Source organism: Cyprinus carpio, chromosome B16 (genome assembly GCF_018340385.1).
Source record: "Cyprinus carpio isolate SPL01 chromosome B16, ASM1834038v1, whole genome shotgun sequence".
NCBI lineage: Eukaryota > Metazoa > Chordata > Actinopteri > Cypriniformes > Cyprinidae > Cyprinus > Cyprinus carpio.
The window spans coordinates 14017298-14035062 of record NC_056612.1 but is presented as its reverse complement, the minus strand read 5'-3'; the positions used below and the strand labels follow the sequence as shown (position 1 = coordinate 14035062).

The following is a 17765-nucleotide window of genomic DNA, read 5'->3' as shown; positions in this document are numbered from 1 at the left end:
CCTCGTTGGAAGAGTTTGGCTTGGCCAAGCGCACCAGCCCACCTTGAGTCTTAACCCCTCAACCAAATCCTCCATTTTTGCAATAACACTACAACTTTCTCTCCTCCTCTCAGTTCCTGTGTCTTCACAACATATTTTCTTCTCAAAACTTTCCAAGTCCTTGACTTCATGTATTTTTTCCAGTCTCTTATCAAAGCTCCTCAGATGACCCTATACTGTTGGCCGCCTCAGGCCAGCTCCACATAAATATGCCCTTTCCTCATTGGTTGACTTCTGAGTTCTTACAAGGTTCCTTTATTGCTGAGTCCATCAGGACCCCTGTCTTTCACCTTCACCAGTCCTGAAGCTCAAGGAGCCAATCAGACACCCACTCAGACCCAACCCCTCGCACTCCCCTTTCCTTTCCCAGCTTGTTTTCATGTTTTTCTGTGGATAGCCTGGCATTGTTGATCAATTATCGGGTCCATTTAGCAATTATGTTGCGGCGTACAGTAAGACTGAAGCGGGATTGCGTAGCTCACTTGGTATGCGCACCTTGTCAAAGCTGCTCTGTATTCCTCCACCATGGTTGTGAAATTGTTCGTGTTTTAATTATTCTCTTTTATAAAGGGATCAAAGGTGCTGCTGGCAGGGTTGGCCCCTATTTTCATTCATGCTCGTGCTCAGGCGAATACTCCCACACAGGCCTTTTTTTAGTTTTACTATGAATATGTTCTATTATTAAAATCGTGAAGCGCCTGCTGTAATGGTATAATGACTCCAGTTTGGCTCTAGCTCTGCAGGATTTAATCAGAATATATGTTGTAGACATTATGTGGATCTTGTAGGATAATCTACTGTGTCTGTATTTAATCACTTAATGATTTAATCATTTAAGATCTCATGCATTTGTTCATGCATAGCAGGTCTGTGGGAAAAAAGGGGGGGAAACGATATGCTAATAAATTAAAGGGATAGTTCACCCCAAAAAAATGTTAGATCTGTCATCATTTACTTATCCTCATGTAATTCCAAACCTGTATGACTTTCTTTCTTTTGTGGAACACAAAAGATTGTTTAGAAGAATGTTGGTATAGCCAAACAGTTTTGGTTACAATTGATTTCCATTGTATGGACAAACAAACAAACAAACAAACACAAATAAATAAATCTAAAGTTATCTTATGTAGAAAAAGAGTGATATAGAAATGAGGGTGAATATATTTGCATGCGTCTTTAAGCATTGCATTTTAAAAACAAAGTGGTTTTTGGCCATTGAAGCGCAATCAGCAGCAAAAGAGAACTCATTTCACTTTATACGCACGCTGTCTGAGAGAGCGCCGTCAGAAAGGCAGGCGCACACTTCAAGACGGTGCTCACAGAGCGCAGGAGTATTAAATGGAGTTATTTTTGCCCATTTATAGGCCTTAAACAGTTAAATGCCCACACTTGTATGTCAAAATGCAAGCATCCTCATGAACACAGTAATTTAGGTCTTAAGTGAAAGCAAACAGCTGAAAAAGAAAATGCATGCAACAGTAGGCCTATATTGGATCAAGGCAGCTCTTAAAGTGACAGCAGTCTAATATGACTGTTGTCTGTCATTCATGTTAATCAAACAACAAAAGAGAGAAAATCTCTTACTGCTTTTGACTAAATCACTTTTGGTGTATATTTATTGTTATTTTGTTATTTGTGCTTTTATTTGTATTTTATTTAGATTTGAATATTTAATTGTTTTCATTCATTCATTCATTCATTCATTCAACATAAGCCCATCGTGGTCTACAGTCCACAACCAAACCATTTTCTAATCTAGTTTATCAGTCTGCCTAAGGTAGACATGGGCCTGTTTACACGGGATGCATTTTATATTTCATCTTTCCCATATCTTCCTTTTGTTTTCTTTTTCTTTTCTTTTTTTTTTTTTGATTGTTGGATTATTTTAAATTGTAATTAATCACACAGAATTAACACATTAAATTGGCAGCCCCTAGTGCATGAATGTGTTAAATATCTATTATTTTTCTTCTTCAGTAAACTGAGAATATTTTTTTCTTATTATTCATGCATCCATTGAAGTGTGTCAAGCCCAAGTACACATGGTGGATCTCAGTTAGAGGGAAGCAGCTGTACTATCAACGTGCTGAATATGACCATGATTACCACATAGTTTACAGACCCCCCCCCCCACTCGTTCTCTGTTACTCAGGGCATTTTCATTTTTCAGACTATCTGACAAAGCCTGACACTTTAACCTCTATCTTCTGATTGCTTAATGTCTCCTGTCCCTTACAGATCCCTTTTCTCTCTCGCTCCCTCACCTTTTTACTCTCAGTAACCCTCTGTAAAGTAATATGTAAATCTACAAGTCCATTTGCCAGCTTTTAGTAATGTGTGTAGGGAAGTCGTTCTACATGCTTAATTTTAGTTGGCAGTTCATTAAAGCTTTTATTTACTTGTGTACATGTATTTGCGAGTATGTGGGTGTGTTAATTGAGATGTGTTATGCAGCTCGAGGGTGTTGAACAAAATTTATCATAAGGCCTTGTCTGAGTTACGTTTGACTGACTCCTGATCGATTTGGCCTGTCATGGAGATTGATCACCAATACTCAGTCACAGCTATTGATCAGCTCCCCGGTTGTGTCATCGCTCGAGTCGCTGTGTGGAGGAGGAGAGGGAGCCATAAACACATTTCCCTTCACTTGTTTATTGCTCTTTCATCTCCGCCACACTGTAAAAGAGATGTGTGCTAAGATTGGAGGCTCAGCTACATGTAATTACTGGTGTCTGTGAATATTAGCAGTTTAAATATTATTACTAGAGTATAATGTTGTTTGACACTGTCAAAGTTCAGCTCCAGTACTCACATTTGCACCTCGCTAACCTTTTTGTTTTTCCAGTAGGTTTAACCATCTAAGCATTCAATTCTGCAGGCAGGCTGTGGTTTTACAGCGGCTTCATCATAATAACTTATGTATAGTAGTAATTGCGGTGCATTACCCCATGATTTGAAAAATCTTTTTGAAGTTGGTTTGAATTGATGTTGTCATTTGTGTGGTTACACTTTGTGGTTCAAACTTACTAAACACTGAAAAATGTTATTTAATTCATTTTATGTATTCTCATTTTACAGTTTATTTTACACTACTGTTCAAATGTTTAAGGTCGATAAGATTTGATTTTGAAGTCAAAATGGTAAAAATATTTTATCAAAAATTCAGTAAAAACAGTAATATTGTGAAAAAGATTTTGACTCTACTTAAGCATAAAAATACCATAATATGTTTGCAGATATTTAAGAAACATGCTAAGTTAACATACAGTGCTACAGTCAGTTATTCTCCTTTGAAAATGTGTGTTCCGGGCCAGAATGTCGATCTTTGTTTAGGTTTGTGAAACCCGCCCACTGCCAGTTTACCCAGTTGTATTTCGGCACCTCCGGGTTGCCAGTTGGTGGAAAACACTGCATATTTCATTTCATTCATCGTCAAGTGCGCTCGTTACTGTTTGTGTCGTCAATCTGGCAACCTGTGTGTGCATCAAGTTTGAGGAGGAGGGGCCGGGTGAAAAAAAACCCTCTCCAATATTTTGAATTTGGACTGAAATACTTAGTTCAACCACTCAGTGTCAATCCTACATACAGCACCTTTAATATATTTTAAAGTGTAATTAATTCCTGTGATGCAACGCTGAATTTTCAGCATCATTGATCCTTCAGAAATCATTCTAATATGCTGATTTGGTGCTCAAGAAGCATTTCTTGACAAATAAACTGCTGCCTTTACATGATATCTGAATTATCATAAATGAGTTTCCTAGTAGGAAATTGACGATGCTGTTCATGTCATTTTGTATTTACATCTGGGAAACTTAGAATCTAGAATTTTTTCTCTTGCTATTCATGTATATTTATGTATATAAATAATAATTTAATAACCATTTGCTGTATATTGTATGTATTGTACATACAATATACAGCAATAAACTCATGGGCCATACTCCATGATTTAATAACAACAGAGCACTTGAATGCAACAAACTCATAATTACAACTTCAGAAGTGGTATATAGAAAAATTCCCAATAGCACATGAAGGCAGCATAAACTCAGAAACACAGATAACCTGTGACCGTAAGATTCCACCACTGAAGAAACTTTCTAGATCACAAATGCGGCAACATCCAACAGTACTAATTGCCATCTCAATGTGGTTTTTATATCTCACAACTTTAACTTGATATCTTGCAGTTGTGACTAACTGTGACTTTATTTTAATCTTTATCTCACAATAACACATTTTATTTTACACTCTAAGGCCTTACTCTACCATATAGGCCTATTCACACCAGGAAAGATAACAAAAACTATATTGGTGTCCATATTAATGGATGATAACGTTTTGTTTATTCAAAGTGTGTGCTACAGTTATATCATCTGTCACTTTAAATTCTCTTTATACCAAAAAATGAAAATTCTGTCATTTACTCACCCTCAAGAACTGTATGAATTTTCTTTCTTCTGCCGAACACAAAAGAAGATTAGTAACCAAACAGTTCCTGGTCTCCACTGACTTCCATGTTATCATTCATCTGATGGAAAACATTGTTCTGAAAGTGATTCCAGCCAAACATCATTATCATTATAGATGTGGTATGGATTTCAGTATTCTAATAGAATCAGAATGATTATTAAAACTTCTATAGTTATAGTTACCATCCTTGGTATGAATGGCTCTTTATTCCTTAACCGATAAATAATACCCAGTACTGATCTCTAATGCAATTAAACATGAAAACTAATCCTCAGATTAATTTCTAAATGCGTTATCCTGTGAAAAACAAGAGAAAAGGTCAAACAAACTCCATTTACTCTGGTCCGTTGTTCATTCATTCAGCTGTGACACCTTAAACACTCACGACATGAGATGATTGTCCCTTCAAATGGGCCTGATTGATGAAAATTACATTTGCTTGACAGCTAATTAGCAACTTATGGATGTCTCATCACTGGCCAAGCTTGCAGTATTTGTAAATATGACATTTGCTGTCAGATCTTGGATGGACTATGACATGATAGTTTGATGAAGAGATGATCTTTATCTTCATCTCCAATCACTGTTGATGGTTTAATATGGAAAGATGACCTCAGCCAGACCACATCTTGTATTTTCTGGCTTCTGTAATGAGTTTACGTCACAGGTATTGAGGTAATTTCTAAACTAGGTCATAGACGGTGGGTCAGATTCCTAGTTTACTCTCTAACTTTGTCTGTTTCTCCCTCTGCTCTCCATTTGTTTGGCTCCCTTGCTCTTTCTCTTTCTGGTCTGGAGTCTTTCATTAGCCTTTTTCCGTCATCTCTCTGTCCACCCACTTAACTCTGGATAACCCCCTCCTCATTTTTCTGCCAGTGTGTGCTCCCTTCCTCCCTTCTTTCCTTCTCAGACTTCCTCTGCATCCTTCGCTCTGTCGCTTCTTCACAAAAGACTCCCGGTGACAGACCTGGACCGGCCGCCACGCTCTCACATCCTGTCTTTTCTTCTCCTCCGTGGCCTCCTCTCATCCCTCGCTCGTGTTCCTTCTCTGGCGCACACGTTCACTGTGAAGAAAGACCAATTAAAATCCATCTTGTCTTCTTGCTGTCTCCCACCAAACTCTCTCTAGGGCCACTAATTAAAATAGAACCCTTTCTTTACCTCCCCCCACCATTCTTCCTCCCCTCCCCCCAACAACCCTCTCTCACTCCCAACCCCCACCTCTCTTCCTGTCTCGCTTCGTCTCCGCTGCTCCTTTGCTCTGGTTCTCACATGTTTTTCCACAGTCTGTAGTTGATCCACACTTCTTAACAACCTGTGAACTTAGCTACAAACTTTTTCTTTTTTCTGTTCTTTTTTCTTTCTGTCTGTGTTTGTCTGTAGTTCTGTCTCTGTCTGTCTTTCTTTCTTTCTTTCTTTCTTTCTTTCTTTCTTTCTTTCTTCCTTTCCTTCCTTGTCCATATTTTCTCTTATTATTTCATCCCATCCTCACATATCTCTTATATATACACACTCTTTTTTTCACATTCCCCTATATTCTCTCACACTCTCTCTCTCCTCTTTCTCTCTTTCTTTCTTTCTTTTGATTTCTCTTTCTTTCTCTCTCTCTCTCTCTCTCTCTCTCTCTCTCTCTCTCTCTATCTCTTTCTTTCTTTCTTTCTTTCTGTTCCTTTCTTTCTTTCATTCATTCATTCATTCATTCCTTCCTTCCCCTTTTTTCTCTCTCTCTCTCTCTTTCTTTCTCCATACATACTCTCACTTATTTTTGCACACCCTCACATATCTTTTATTATGTATTCATTCTTTGTTGTTCATTGTCCTTTATTTTCTGTCATTCTTTCTGTCTGCTTTGTCTTTCTTTCTTTCTTTCTTTTGTCTTGCTATCTTTCTCATGTTTTCCTTTCTGTCTTCTTTCCTTCGTTTTCTGTCTTTCTCTCCATCTTTTTTGTTCCTCTCTTTATTTCAGTCATTTTTTCTTTCCTTCTGTCACTTTCTTTTCTTTCTTTTTCATTCATTCTTTCATTCATTCTTTCTTTCTTTCTTTCTTTCTTTCTTTCTGACATTGTTTCTGCCTGCGTATGTCTTTCTCCATATTTTCCTCTCATTATTTTTGTTCATCCTTTCATTTTTTTCTTTTGTTTATTCATTCCATTTTGTTCATTGTCATTCTTTGTTATTTTCTGTCATCCTTTGTCTGCTTTATCTTTCTTTCTTTCTGTTTCTCTCTCCATCTTTTATTATTTTTGTTAACCCTTTTATGTTTTTCTTATTCATTTATGTTTATTATTTTTCTCTGTTGTTTTTTCTTTCTCTCTCTTCTCCCTTTCTTTTTATTGATGGTGTCTTGTACCTTCTTCCTTTTGGCGAAACAAATGGGAACGTGAATTTATTTACCAAGCCACTAAGGGCCATTCTATGCTAATTCTTCCCCTATTAGTGCAACTTGACTTTTGACTTTATGTGTGTGGCAAGCGAAGAATGAAAGACTCACTAATTAGCATGAAGCTGTTATTGAGGGCCATGGTCCGTATCTGCTTCTGTGTGAATCTTTTGACCTTACTGAAATCCTCATGGGTTTCTCTTTCCTTTCAGCATTACTGTGCACTATCACTCGAGTAGCCCAACATAAAACTTGCCTAATTTACGTAGCTTGCCTAACTTTAATCTTTATTTTACAGTTAAGCATTGTCACTACATCCTTCTATCCATATCATCAGGTATAACTCATTTTCTGAGGCGTTGAAGCATTTGTTTCCCAGCAGTGACTGATCACTAACTCTTAATAATATTCCACAGAGCGGCCAAGCGAGTGTGATTCAGTGCAGATCTTGCTGACGCTTCTGAAATCTGTTCTGTGGACTTGGAAAAATGCCATTTTAATGATTGTGGCCATGAATTTCTCTCATGATAGAAATACACCCTCTAATATACCTTTCTTTCTCTCTCCCTCTCTTGCTCTCAGGTTAACAGGAGATGATTACTCTGTCCAGGTCAATCTGAGTGATTATCTGGATATACTGTGTCCACACTATCCTACCAACCACCCGTCGAGCAGCCCTGTGGAGGCTCTGGCTCTCTACCTGGTGGCTGAGAGCCAGTTCAAGGGCTGCGTGGAGACTAAAGAGGCCATTAAGAGATGGGAGTGCAACCAGCCGTTCGCTCCCTATGGCCCTGTCAGATTCTCTGAAAAGATCCAGCGCTTCACACCCTTCTCCCTGGGCTTTGAATTCCTGCCCGGAAGCCATTACTACTATAGCTGTAAGTGAGCTGCGGTGTTGGAGAACATACACAAAAACGTCAGTCACGGTGATGGCTTAACCTTGAACAGATACAGTACATTTATACTAATAATGATACAGCCTATGTCATGGAGTATGGTATGTAATGTTATGAAAACATATTCAGGAACAGCAACTTTGATTTAGTTACTACACTGTACACCGGTGAGCAGGAGCTGGTCTGTGCTTTTGTGTTTATCTACTTGTGTATCTTGTTTTTTAGAATTTATATAAATATATATGAGAGTGTAAGTGAAAATGCTCCTTTTCTTGCTTTTGGCTCCGCCCTCATCCTCTCGGCTCCAGAAAGGAAGGAAAGATGGTCTGTGGCCATAAAATTACATGACAGTTTTCCTGTTTTTACAGCTTTGGTTTCAGGCCAAAGCTTTTCAATTCCCTCCTCTCATTTCTTCTACCTCTCTCTCTCTCTCTCTCTCTCTCTCTCTCTCTCTCTCTCTCTCTCTCTCTCTCTCTCTCTCTCTCTCTCTCTCTCTCTCTCTCTCTCTCTCTCTCTCTCTCTTTCTCTTTCTCTTTCTCTGGGTTAGAAAAACACATTTTTCGTTATTATTTATTCGGGAAAAATAAATATATAAATAACATATTTTTGTTTTGTTTTTTTTAAACCTATGGTCAGGTGCTTAACCTTTAGAAAATGTTGACATTAACCTCAGGAGGTCAAACAAAATATATGGGCTGTTCAGATGAGATTTGCAAGTGTTGCTACACTGTTGCAGTTGTAAGCAGTATTATGCCCTTTGAAATGTAGTAACATGGCTGTGCACAAAATATTAACTATTAGTGTTTTTGTCATTAAAAATAGTTATTAAAAATGTTTGCAGTTAATTAAAAATTGTAAATCGTAATAAAAATCGTTCTTATGATAGGTAATTAAATATAAATTAAACTTATTAGTTCAAAATTATGATTTTGTATAGTTATAGTTTTCCCAAAAAGACCAAAAATCACTAAATAGCGATACAGATATTTTTTGATTAAAACTAGCTGCTTTTAGTATTTTGATGCTAAATTGATTTTTAGTTTATCTAACATGCTGTAAGAACAATTAGATTTTGCTTTTTGAAACTTTGGAAGCTTACCATATTCTATCAATGTGCCACAATCTGAAAGAGTCATAATAAAATCCTAGGAATAGCATGATGAAGCCAAGAATAGAAAGAGAATCAATATACTCTATATACTGTAGGAAGGAACACAAAATAAACTTGAGAAAAAAAAAAAAACGTGGAGTGGCGGACGGAGGGTCTGCAGACACTGGGGTCTTCAAGGATGAAGGATGATGGTCGAAAGGGAGAGAGTAGAAGAAGAGGAAAGAGTCTCCTTGAAAGAAAGAGTGAGGCAACAAAGGCCAGAGAGAGGGTGGGAAAAAGAGGAAGAGACAGAAAGCGGGGAAAGTATCTTTACATAAATTACAACAGTGCTGACCTGGACAATAGAGCATTGTTCAAGCATGAGAGTGTATACACAGCACAGAGCCTTTGTGTCAAACTTCACAATCCCACCCCTACCCTAATACTCTGTCTGTCTGTGCATGTTTGTGTGTGTGTGTTTGTGTGTGTGTGTTTGTGTGTGTGTGTGTTTGTCTATTGTTCACTTCAAAGAAAGAGTAACAATGTGTCTGTCTTTTTAATTGTTTAAGCTCAATCCTAGCTGAAAACAAGGGATCAGTGTGTCCGATCTAAATTCAAGTTGTAGATTAAGTGTGTGTGTGTGTGTGTGTGTGTGTGTGTGTACGTGTGTGTGTGTGTGTGTGCGCGCGCAAGAGCATTTGAGGATAAAATGGAAGAGATAACTAGTAAAGAGTTTACTACAGGAAGACTTTAATACAGGAAGTACCTGTCAAAGACTCTCCCATTGGCTTGTTTCTTCTTAGATTAACAACATCGAGTTTTGCACAAACTTGTGGTGTTCTTGCAGCTTCAGTCTAACTGTAATTAAATCAACAGAGAGGCATGGTTCAATGACATGATGACGATTGTTTTTATTATTATTAGAAGATACACTAAAAATTTACATAAAATTCATACATTGACTGGACGCACTTCTACAATGAGCAAGTTTTACTTTGTATTAAGATTAAATAAAAATGTTTTTTAATATTTCTTAGAAAATAATAATAATTAAAATAAAATATTCATTATTAAAAACTTTGCCTGCCAAATTTAACTCATTGCAAGCAACGTAGAAAAAAAATACTTAAAATGTACATAAATGTATACTTTGACTGAATACACTTCTATGAGAGTGTTTTAATTTGTATTACAGTTACTGTTTTTTTTATAAAAATATTTCTTAGAAATAATAACTTTTAAAAATATTAAATGTTCAAAAGTGCAAAACTGCTTGTTAATATTTTAAAGTCATGGTGCAACCAACATGCAGATGAAATCAGGAAAGCTTATGACTTTTAATGACACGTTGGTTTAATACAAGTTGTGAAATGTCATGTGGTGCATCCCCAGAAATGTAATGATATTTATGAATTATTAATTCATGATACTACTTTTAAAAATATTTAGAGATATTGTTATGTAAGAAAAAAAATTTTTTTTTACTTTTTTCTTGATGGTTAACCGCACAACATGTTTGAAAGCCATTCTTGAAAGAGGTATTTAAAAGAATTTCAAAACCACACGGAACAGACATGAACAAAAAGAGTACACTTTCTAAAAACATGGTACATTTTAAACTACAGCCCCCCCCCCCCCAATTCCAAATACCAAGACATTTTTCATTTCCATTTTTCAATTAAACTTCCCATTTAATTTTCTATGCTGGTTATGGCATTCAATAAAAAAGAGAGATGCAGTGTTACTAGTGATCTCAGACTTTTGCATTAAAATCCAGAGTCACTCAAATGCAATGAACACAAACCCAAAGGTACGGCTGAATGCCTATGGGGTTCAAAAAAAACAAAACACACACCACCCACACATAACCACACACACAGAGAGAGAGAGAGCACCGCCATTCTCATTATCATCAATGTGAAATTACTGCACATACTAAATGGATGTATCTGTGGTTGTTAGACATTCGGTTAAAAGCCTCTCTACTTGATGAAAATGGCCGCTGCTGTTGAGTTTGTTACTGAAATGGCTGTTATAGATTTATGGTTATGATTAAACGTGGAGCCAGAGAAGCTCTTTAAAATGGCAGACCCACTCAAGCCTGAATTTAAGCATGTCTACCTCAGACTTGCTGCTCAGATTCTGGGAAGAGATCCATTATAGTTTTACAGCGCTCATAACATGGCCTGATGCTAATGAGGTATGAATGTGTGTAAGCACACAGCGTAATAGAGCACATACTATGTTGCAGGGTGTTTGTGTGTGTATATATATGTTCATATACATGAATTCTGTCTGTATCTACGACTGAATGTAACGTCAGACTTACTCTTGATGTTAAGGCAGCATGCTAAAAACTCCAGTAGCAGACTCTAGCAGAATGAGACATCAATTTAAAAGTGCAGCGAGGATTTTTTTTTTCTTCCTTAATGTAGAAATTAATGACTTTTTTTGCAAAATACATTAAAATGGTGTGCACTCATGAGATAAAAACTCATCAGTAGCCTATTAAAAGCTGTTTTATTTGACATGGAGATGGTCGTCTCATGGATCTGATATGCAACCATTGTGGTTTGGTGCATTTATATATTTCATGCATTAAATATATCTACAAATCATTTCCATGTGACTTTTCTGCAATTTTTTTTTTTTTTTTTTTGTACAAGTGGGAAGTAATTGTCTTTTTTTAACACAATGTTATTCTATTATGAATTTTACAAAATAATATAGTATTTAATTAAATGGGGCTGTTCATTGTTGTGTTTTAGAGTTATTGTGGAGTATTTATTTGGGAATATGTAATGTAAAATGCAGTATAATGCTTTCACCCCAGTTGGGTTCCTGAATATTTGTGTCTGTGAAAATAGCTGTTTGAAAAAAAAAAAAAATATATATATATATATATATATATATATATATATATATGTATATATATATATATTATTAAAAAAAATCTTAAATATAATTAGATACAGCAAATGCAGTAACTACACATTTTGTCAAAATTGTGTTATGGCTGAAATTGGGTCTCTTATAATCTGTCACACAGGTTCAGCTCAGCTTTCGATGAAAACCTAGTGTAAAAATTGATATCAAATGACTCAAAATTCAATCATACAACTTTGAGGCCTTTTTTCAGTTTCAGTGTCGGTGTGCTCGCATACTTTTTCCAAAAGCTTCTTTTAACTGCAGTTGAACAACTTTAAATGAGCAGCTTGACAAGCTGCAGTTTCAGTATAGCCTTCAATGAATATCATTATATGCTATCAACTGACTTCCTAAAGGGCTTAAATACTCACACAACCTTTAATTTGCAGTAAAGAACAAAGCAGAAGTGTAGTGTAATATAAAATACATACATATTATCGTCAATATCCTGAATGTTTCATAATCAGAGCACGTCTTCTTTTTTTCCCACTGAGGAAATGTTAGACTGTGTTTTGAGCATTTTAATGCAACTGTGTTGTGGAATTTTGTTCATGCAGTCATGCTTGGATCACACTTAGAGATGAGCTGAAAGCAAATATGACCTCCAAGTGTGTAAATAATGTCGCAACGGTGTAATCATGTAAGTTTATGAAGTGTGAATGTCTGCGCAGAGCCCATCTGACTGCATCAGAGTGTCCATCATTTGTGGAACGGCTCACAGTCGGTCGTGCCGAGCTCAGCATTAACGAGCCCGTTACAGCTCCTGCTAGCGCTAATGGATTAGCCATTCCATCGGAGTCAAGCAGTCTTTTTATGGCCCTGGGTTATGTGTGTATTTGTGTTTTGTGTGAGCAGTCCAAAGCATCGATTTGGTGGCAACAAATTTAGATTCCTCTTTCCCAGTGTCAAAGACATCAGTCTCCTGTTTTACTCTCTCTCTCTGTCTTTCCTTCCAGCACTATCCACAGACGACGGACCCCCCCTCCCATGTATGAAACTACGAGTCACTGTGTGCTGTCCACCGAGTAAGTACAGTCCTCTCTTCACCCTCTAGGTTTTTTTTGTCCACACTATTTCCTTGGGAAAAAAAAGCATGTCACCCCCCCACACACACCCTCTCACGCAATCAGACATGCCCCTCTCTCTGCACGCAACCGCTCGCTCGCTTTCCCTCCTCTCTGCCTACCTTCTGCAGATTTGTCCTCATCTTCCCATTTCCCCTCTTCTGCTAATGCATTCACCCTTTCTCTGGTTCATCATTCTATTTTCATCCTTTTCTTCTTTTTTTTTTCTCTGACTCAATGGTTAAAATGCAGATTAAAATAGCAAAATAAATTGTAAAAAAAAACGCATACTTGTTTTGGGCTAAAAGGTTGCCTTACGTTGCTGTACATGAAAAACAACACAATTATTTTCAAATGAGAATTTTACGTTTTATAGGTATACAATACACACACACACACACACACACACACACACACACACTATAAGCAACAATAACACAATAATACTTTTTTTTAATTGGATTTTGTATGTTTTTTTTTGTAGATAAATATAGCAACAAAATCCAATTTTTCCAACCTCTGTTGACTACTGCTACTACTAATAATATAATTACATATCAAAATATATTTATATTGTGTAATAAAAATGTAATAATATTAATATATGTGATAACTAATTTATATTAGAATAAAAATATACATTTGTTATGAAATTTAAATTTGTATTGTATTTATTTTGTGTAGATAAAAAATATAGCAACAAAATCAAATTTATATGCAAATAATGTATGTATTTACAATGTATATACAAAGACAAACAACACAATAATAATAATAATAAACACAGCATTGCTATTTATTATTATTATTATTATTATTATGAATTTAAACATTATAATATAAATATATTTGTTTTGAAATTCAAATTTTTGTATGTATTTTTTGTGGTTAAATAATATAGCAACAAAATCAAGTTTACATATACAAATAATGTATATACAGTATGTACAATGTATGTAAAAAACAAATACATTATTATTATTATTATTATTATTATTCATTTAATAAAAAATATATACATACGAATACATTTGTTTTGAAATTCTAATTTGTATTATATCTTTTTTATAGTTGATTAATATTCGATAATAATTTATATAGAATAATGTATGTATATTCAATGTATATTAAAAACAAATGCATTATTATTTGGTTATTATTATTATTATTATTCATTTGAATTACAATAAACATATTAAAAAAATGTTTGTTTTGAAATTCTAATTTGTATCGGTTGTATTTTTGTAGATAATATAGAAAGAATCATTAGATTGTAATAGAAACAAAATTTTTTACAAATAATGTATGTATTTACAATGTACAAAAACTATTATTATTATTATTATTATTATTAATTTGACATACAGTAAACATTATTATAATGAAAAATACATTTGTTTTGAAATTGGAATTTGTATGTATATTTTCAGTAGGTAAATGATATAGAAAAATACGGTCTGTATAGTCAAGTGAATTTAAATTTTATATATATATATATATATATATATATATAAATTCATTTAAATGATGACAAATACATTTGTTTTGAAATGGAAATTTGTATGTATATTTTTGTAGATTGTAAGTATAACTAGTACAGCAATGAAATCATATTTATTATTAGCTGTTGTCAGTTGATATTTTATTTTAAATTATTTGTACATATTTCTATTTGCCATTTCTTTTGCTATAACACGATGTGTGAATGCTTATGTGCGTGTTTGTGTGTGTGTGTGTGTGTGTGTGTGTGTGTGTGTGTGTGTGTGTGTGTGTGTGTGTGTGTGTGTGCGTGTCCTGTGCGTGGAGCGAGGCTGGCTCTCAGACCCCTGCAGTTATGTTGACCTTCCGCTCTGCTTGGCTGATGCGGGATCAGCAGGGAATGCTGCCCAGTAAGAGTGGGAATGGCAGTCCAGTCCGTAAGCCGTCCGACCCAATTCCACCTCCTGCTTCACACACATGCACAGACACGCACACCAACTCAGAAGCTGTCGAACCCAATATCCAAGTCCTGTCCTGGCCCCAAACCTGCCTTCTGGCCTCTCGCACTCTCTCTAACTTTTCATGACACCATTTGTACTTATTCAGCTATGAAAATGTTCTATGTTCGTTACAGGCTAGTTTGACTGGAGATCAACAGCACTGTATTTAAACATCCAAGTTACTTTTTCATAGTTGGAAAAGTGGGTAACCATTGCGTTTGTTCCACATAAAGTAAATCAAACAAACTTTCTGTTGTGAAATCAAATTCTTGTAGCCTTTAAGGAGATGTGTTGTGTAACCTTCAGGGAGAAATATCTAGTTTCTAGTTTGTGGCTGGAGCAGAAAATGCTTGTGCAATTGATTTGAAATGTTTGTATGTGAAACATAATGATCTGAGGTGGATGTTATTTATTTTAGGAGCAAAATTTGATAAGGGAAGATGGAGTTTTTTGTTGTTTTGAGGAGGAAAAGGTTCTTCATTCAATCAGACTAACATTTACTTTATCTGTGGTAGATGCTTTAATAAATGCATGGAATGACAACTTTTCTCATGCTCTCGCTTCAGATGGTCCATCTCTTTTATCCCTCTCTACTCTTCCTCTCTATCTTTTCCCCTCTTTTTCTGTTCTCTGACCGAAACTAATCCTGACTAAACTGTAGCATCCCTGCTTCTCCCTCCCTCCTTTTTTCTTCTTCTTTCTCCTCCTAGTGTTTAGTCGTTCCTGGAGTGGCACTAATCTCCCCCACTCTGTTTCTTTTAGTCTTTTCCTTTCCTCCCTCATTTTTATGATCTGTCGTTACCAGAGCAAAACTAATCAGAGTCTTATCCACTACACTTTCCCCGAGTCTCCACTCTCTTCAGACTCTGTCCATGTCTGGGTTTCTCCTCATATTCCATTCCATCTGTCCATTGCATCATGTTCCTGAATAGTTATAGACACATCTATTTATATTCATACATACATATTTGACCATTTTTTAAGCATTTTAGTTGACCGCTGTGCTTGGTTGGCCAATTAACATAAGTTTTCATGCATTCCTGTGACAGTTTTGTCAAGGTATTATGCGCTTTTTTCTTTTCTTTTTTTTTTTTTTTTTTTGCTGTAAGACTGTGTGTTATATAATACAATAACATATAATTTAATCTAATTATTAAGTTTTTATCTAATTATATAATATCATAATACAAAATACTATTTATTTTTAAAATGATTGATATTTATATTTTTATTCATAATCTTTTTGGAGAGGTTTTGTATCTCTCTTTTATTTCTTTTTCAAACATTATATCTTTTTTCATTAGCAGTATATATTTTTATTTCTTTTTTCAAAGTATAACGCACATTTTTAGCCTTTTTTGCAGTAAGAAGAATGTTATATAATATATAATTTTATTAGTATTATTATTATTATATAATATCATATAATTTTATCAGTACTCTAGCAGTATATTTTTTTCTTTCATTCTTTGTCAAGGTATAACACCCATTTTTAGCATTTTTTGTGCAGTAGGAATGTGTAATATAATACAATAAAATATCATTTAATCTAATATATAATATCATATAATACAAAATACAATTAATTTTTTTAATTATTTATATCTATTTATATTTTATTTATAATCTTTTGGAGAGGTTTTGTATCTTTCCTTAAATTTAAAAATTTTTCTTTTGCAAAATTCATACTGTTTTCATGGATTTACTTTTTATTAATTCACAAAATTTTATTTTGTTTAATTTTTGATTAGTCCAATAAACATTTCATCATCCATGACAAGCTAAATAAATGTTTATTTAAATTCTTTAAATAAAATCAATTAAAAACTAAAATCTTCCATTAAACATTAAAAACTATAACAACTATACCAACTTACCAAACCTCAACCCTTCCTGACATCAATAAAAATGTATTTCATTCAAGGTTACTTTTCTACAAGCCTAAAAACAACATTTAAAATGAATACTTGCTCTTATTATCCTCATTTGCTTTCATATATCTCCGCATTCTCCACCACGTTTTGCTTTCAGACCTGCATATTCTCGCATGCCTTCTTGCACACCTTTACAGCATTTTTCCTGTGCGGTTTTCCTCTGATCATTTGTATGTAAAGACGAATGAAAGGAGAGGTGTGTGACGTGACTTTGCGCCAGGGCATGTTTTGCACAGCTGGTGTTTGTCCCTCCTGGTAATGCCACAAACTGACTTCGGTTCCTTCCTGTGGCAGGTCTTTTATCTGACAGACCATGTTGGACTGAGGGTCCTGTCAGTGTTTGCAGCCGGAGCTAAATCTCAGTCACGCGGCACTAGCAGCAAGCTGTATTTAAAGTTTAATTAAGTCGAGCTCATTTCACTAGGTCATTTGAGCCTTAATGACCAGGCTCATGGGAAACAAAACAAGCTAAGGACTGCAAATAGATCGGTAATACCAGAGGGAATCGAATCACAAGTTGGTTGCAAGGTTGGTTAACGCTGTGAAATAAGCTTTTCTATTCATTTGAGATGTATTGAGCTGCGCGTGAATTATTAGAAGTCTAGTATATAGGAAATAACTGAATGTAGCGCTCATTATAAAGCATGACGGATTCATCGAGTGTAACAGTGAAATGGTTCCCCCTGAAGAGCAACAATCTCATGCTTGAAGGATCCCCAAAAAGCCAACAATGTCTCCAATTAAAACCATACCCCCACACACATATATCGAAAAAAAAAAATGAGAAGAAAGAAAATAAAAGCTTTGTGATGTTCATACCTGGAGTTTGGTAGCAAGACACCTCACTCAAACTATAAAAGCGCATGCAGAACAAAAACTCGCCAATATTCGGTCTTGATTGAGCGGCGTCTCATGGAAAACAGCTCCCGGGTGCCCTCGTCTTTCATCCTATTCACTTTGCTCCGCTCCCTGCACTTAC

The 17765-nt window shown here is 35.3% G+C and overlaps 1 protein-coding gene across 2 annotated transcripts in view; it reads left to right on the top strand.

Annotated features, from left to right (window-relative positions):
- Positions 1-17765, top strand: part of si:dkey-246i14.3 (ephrin A4) — a 50413-nt gene that overhangs the window by 26785 nt on the left and 5863 nt on the right. The window contains exons 2-4 of one of the 2 annotated variants that reach the window (XM_042740914.1): positions 7478-7773; positions 12766-12834; positions 14684-15912. In XM_042740914.1, the coding sequence (XP_042596848.1) occupies positions 7478-7773; positions 12766-12834; positions 14684-14766 (448 nt within the window). In that variant the 3' untranslated portion in view covers positions 14767-15912. Of the gene's footprint in view, positions 1-7477; positions 7774-12765; positions 12835-14683; positions 15913-17765 lie in introns of those variants that run through there. The other variant, XM_042740913.1, reaches the window with a different exon arrangement.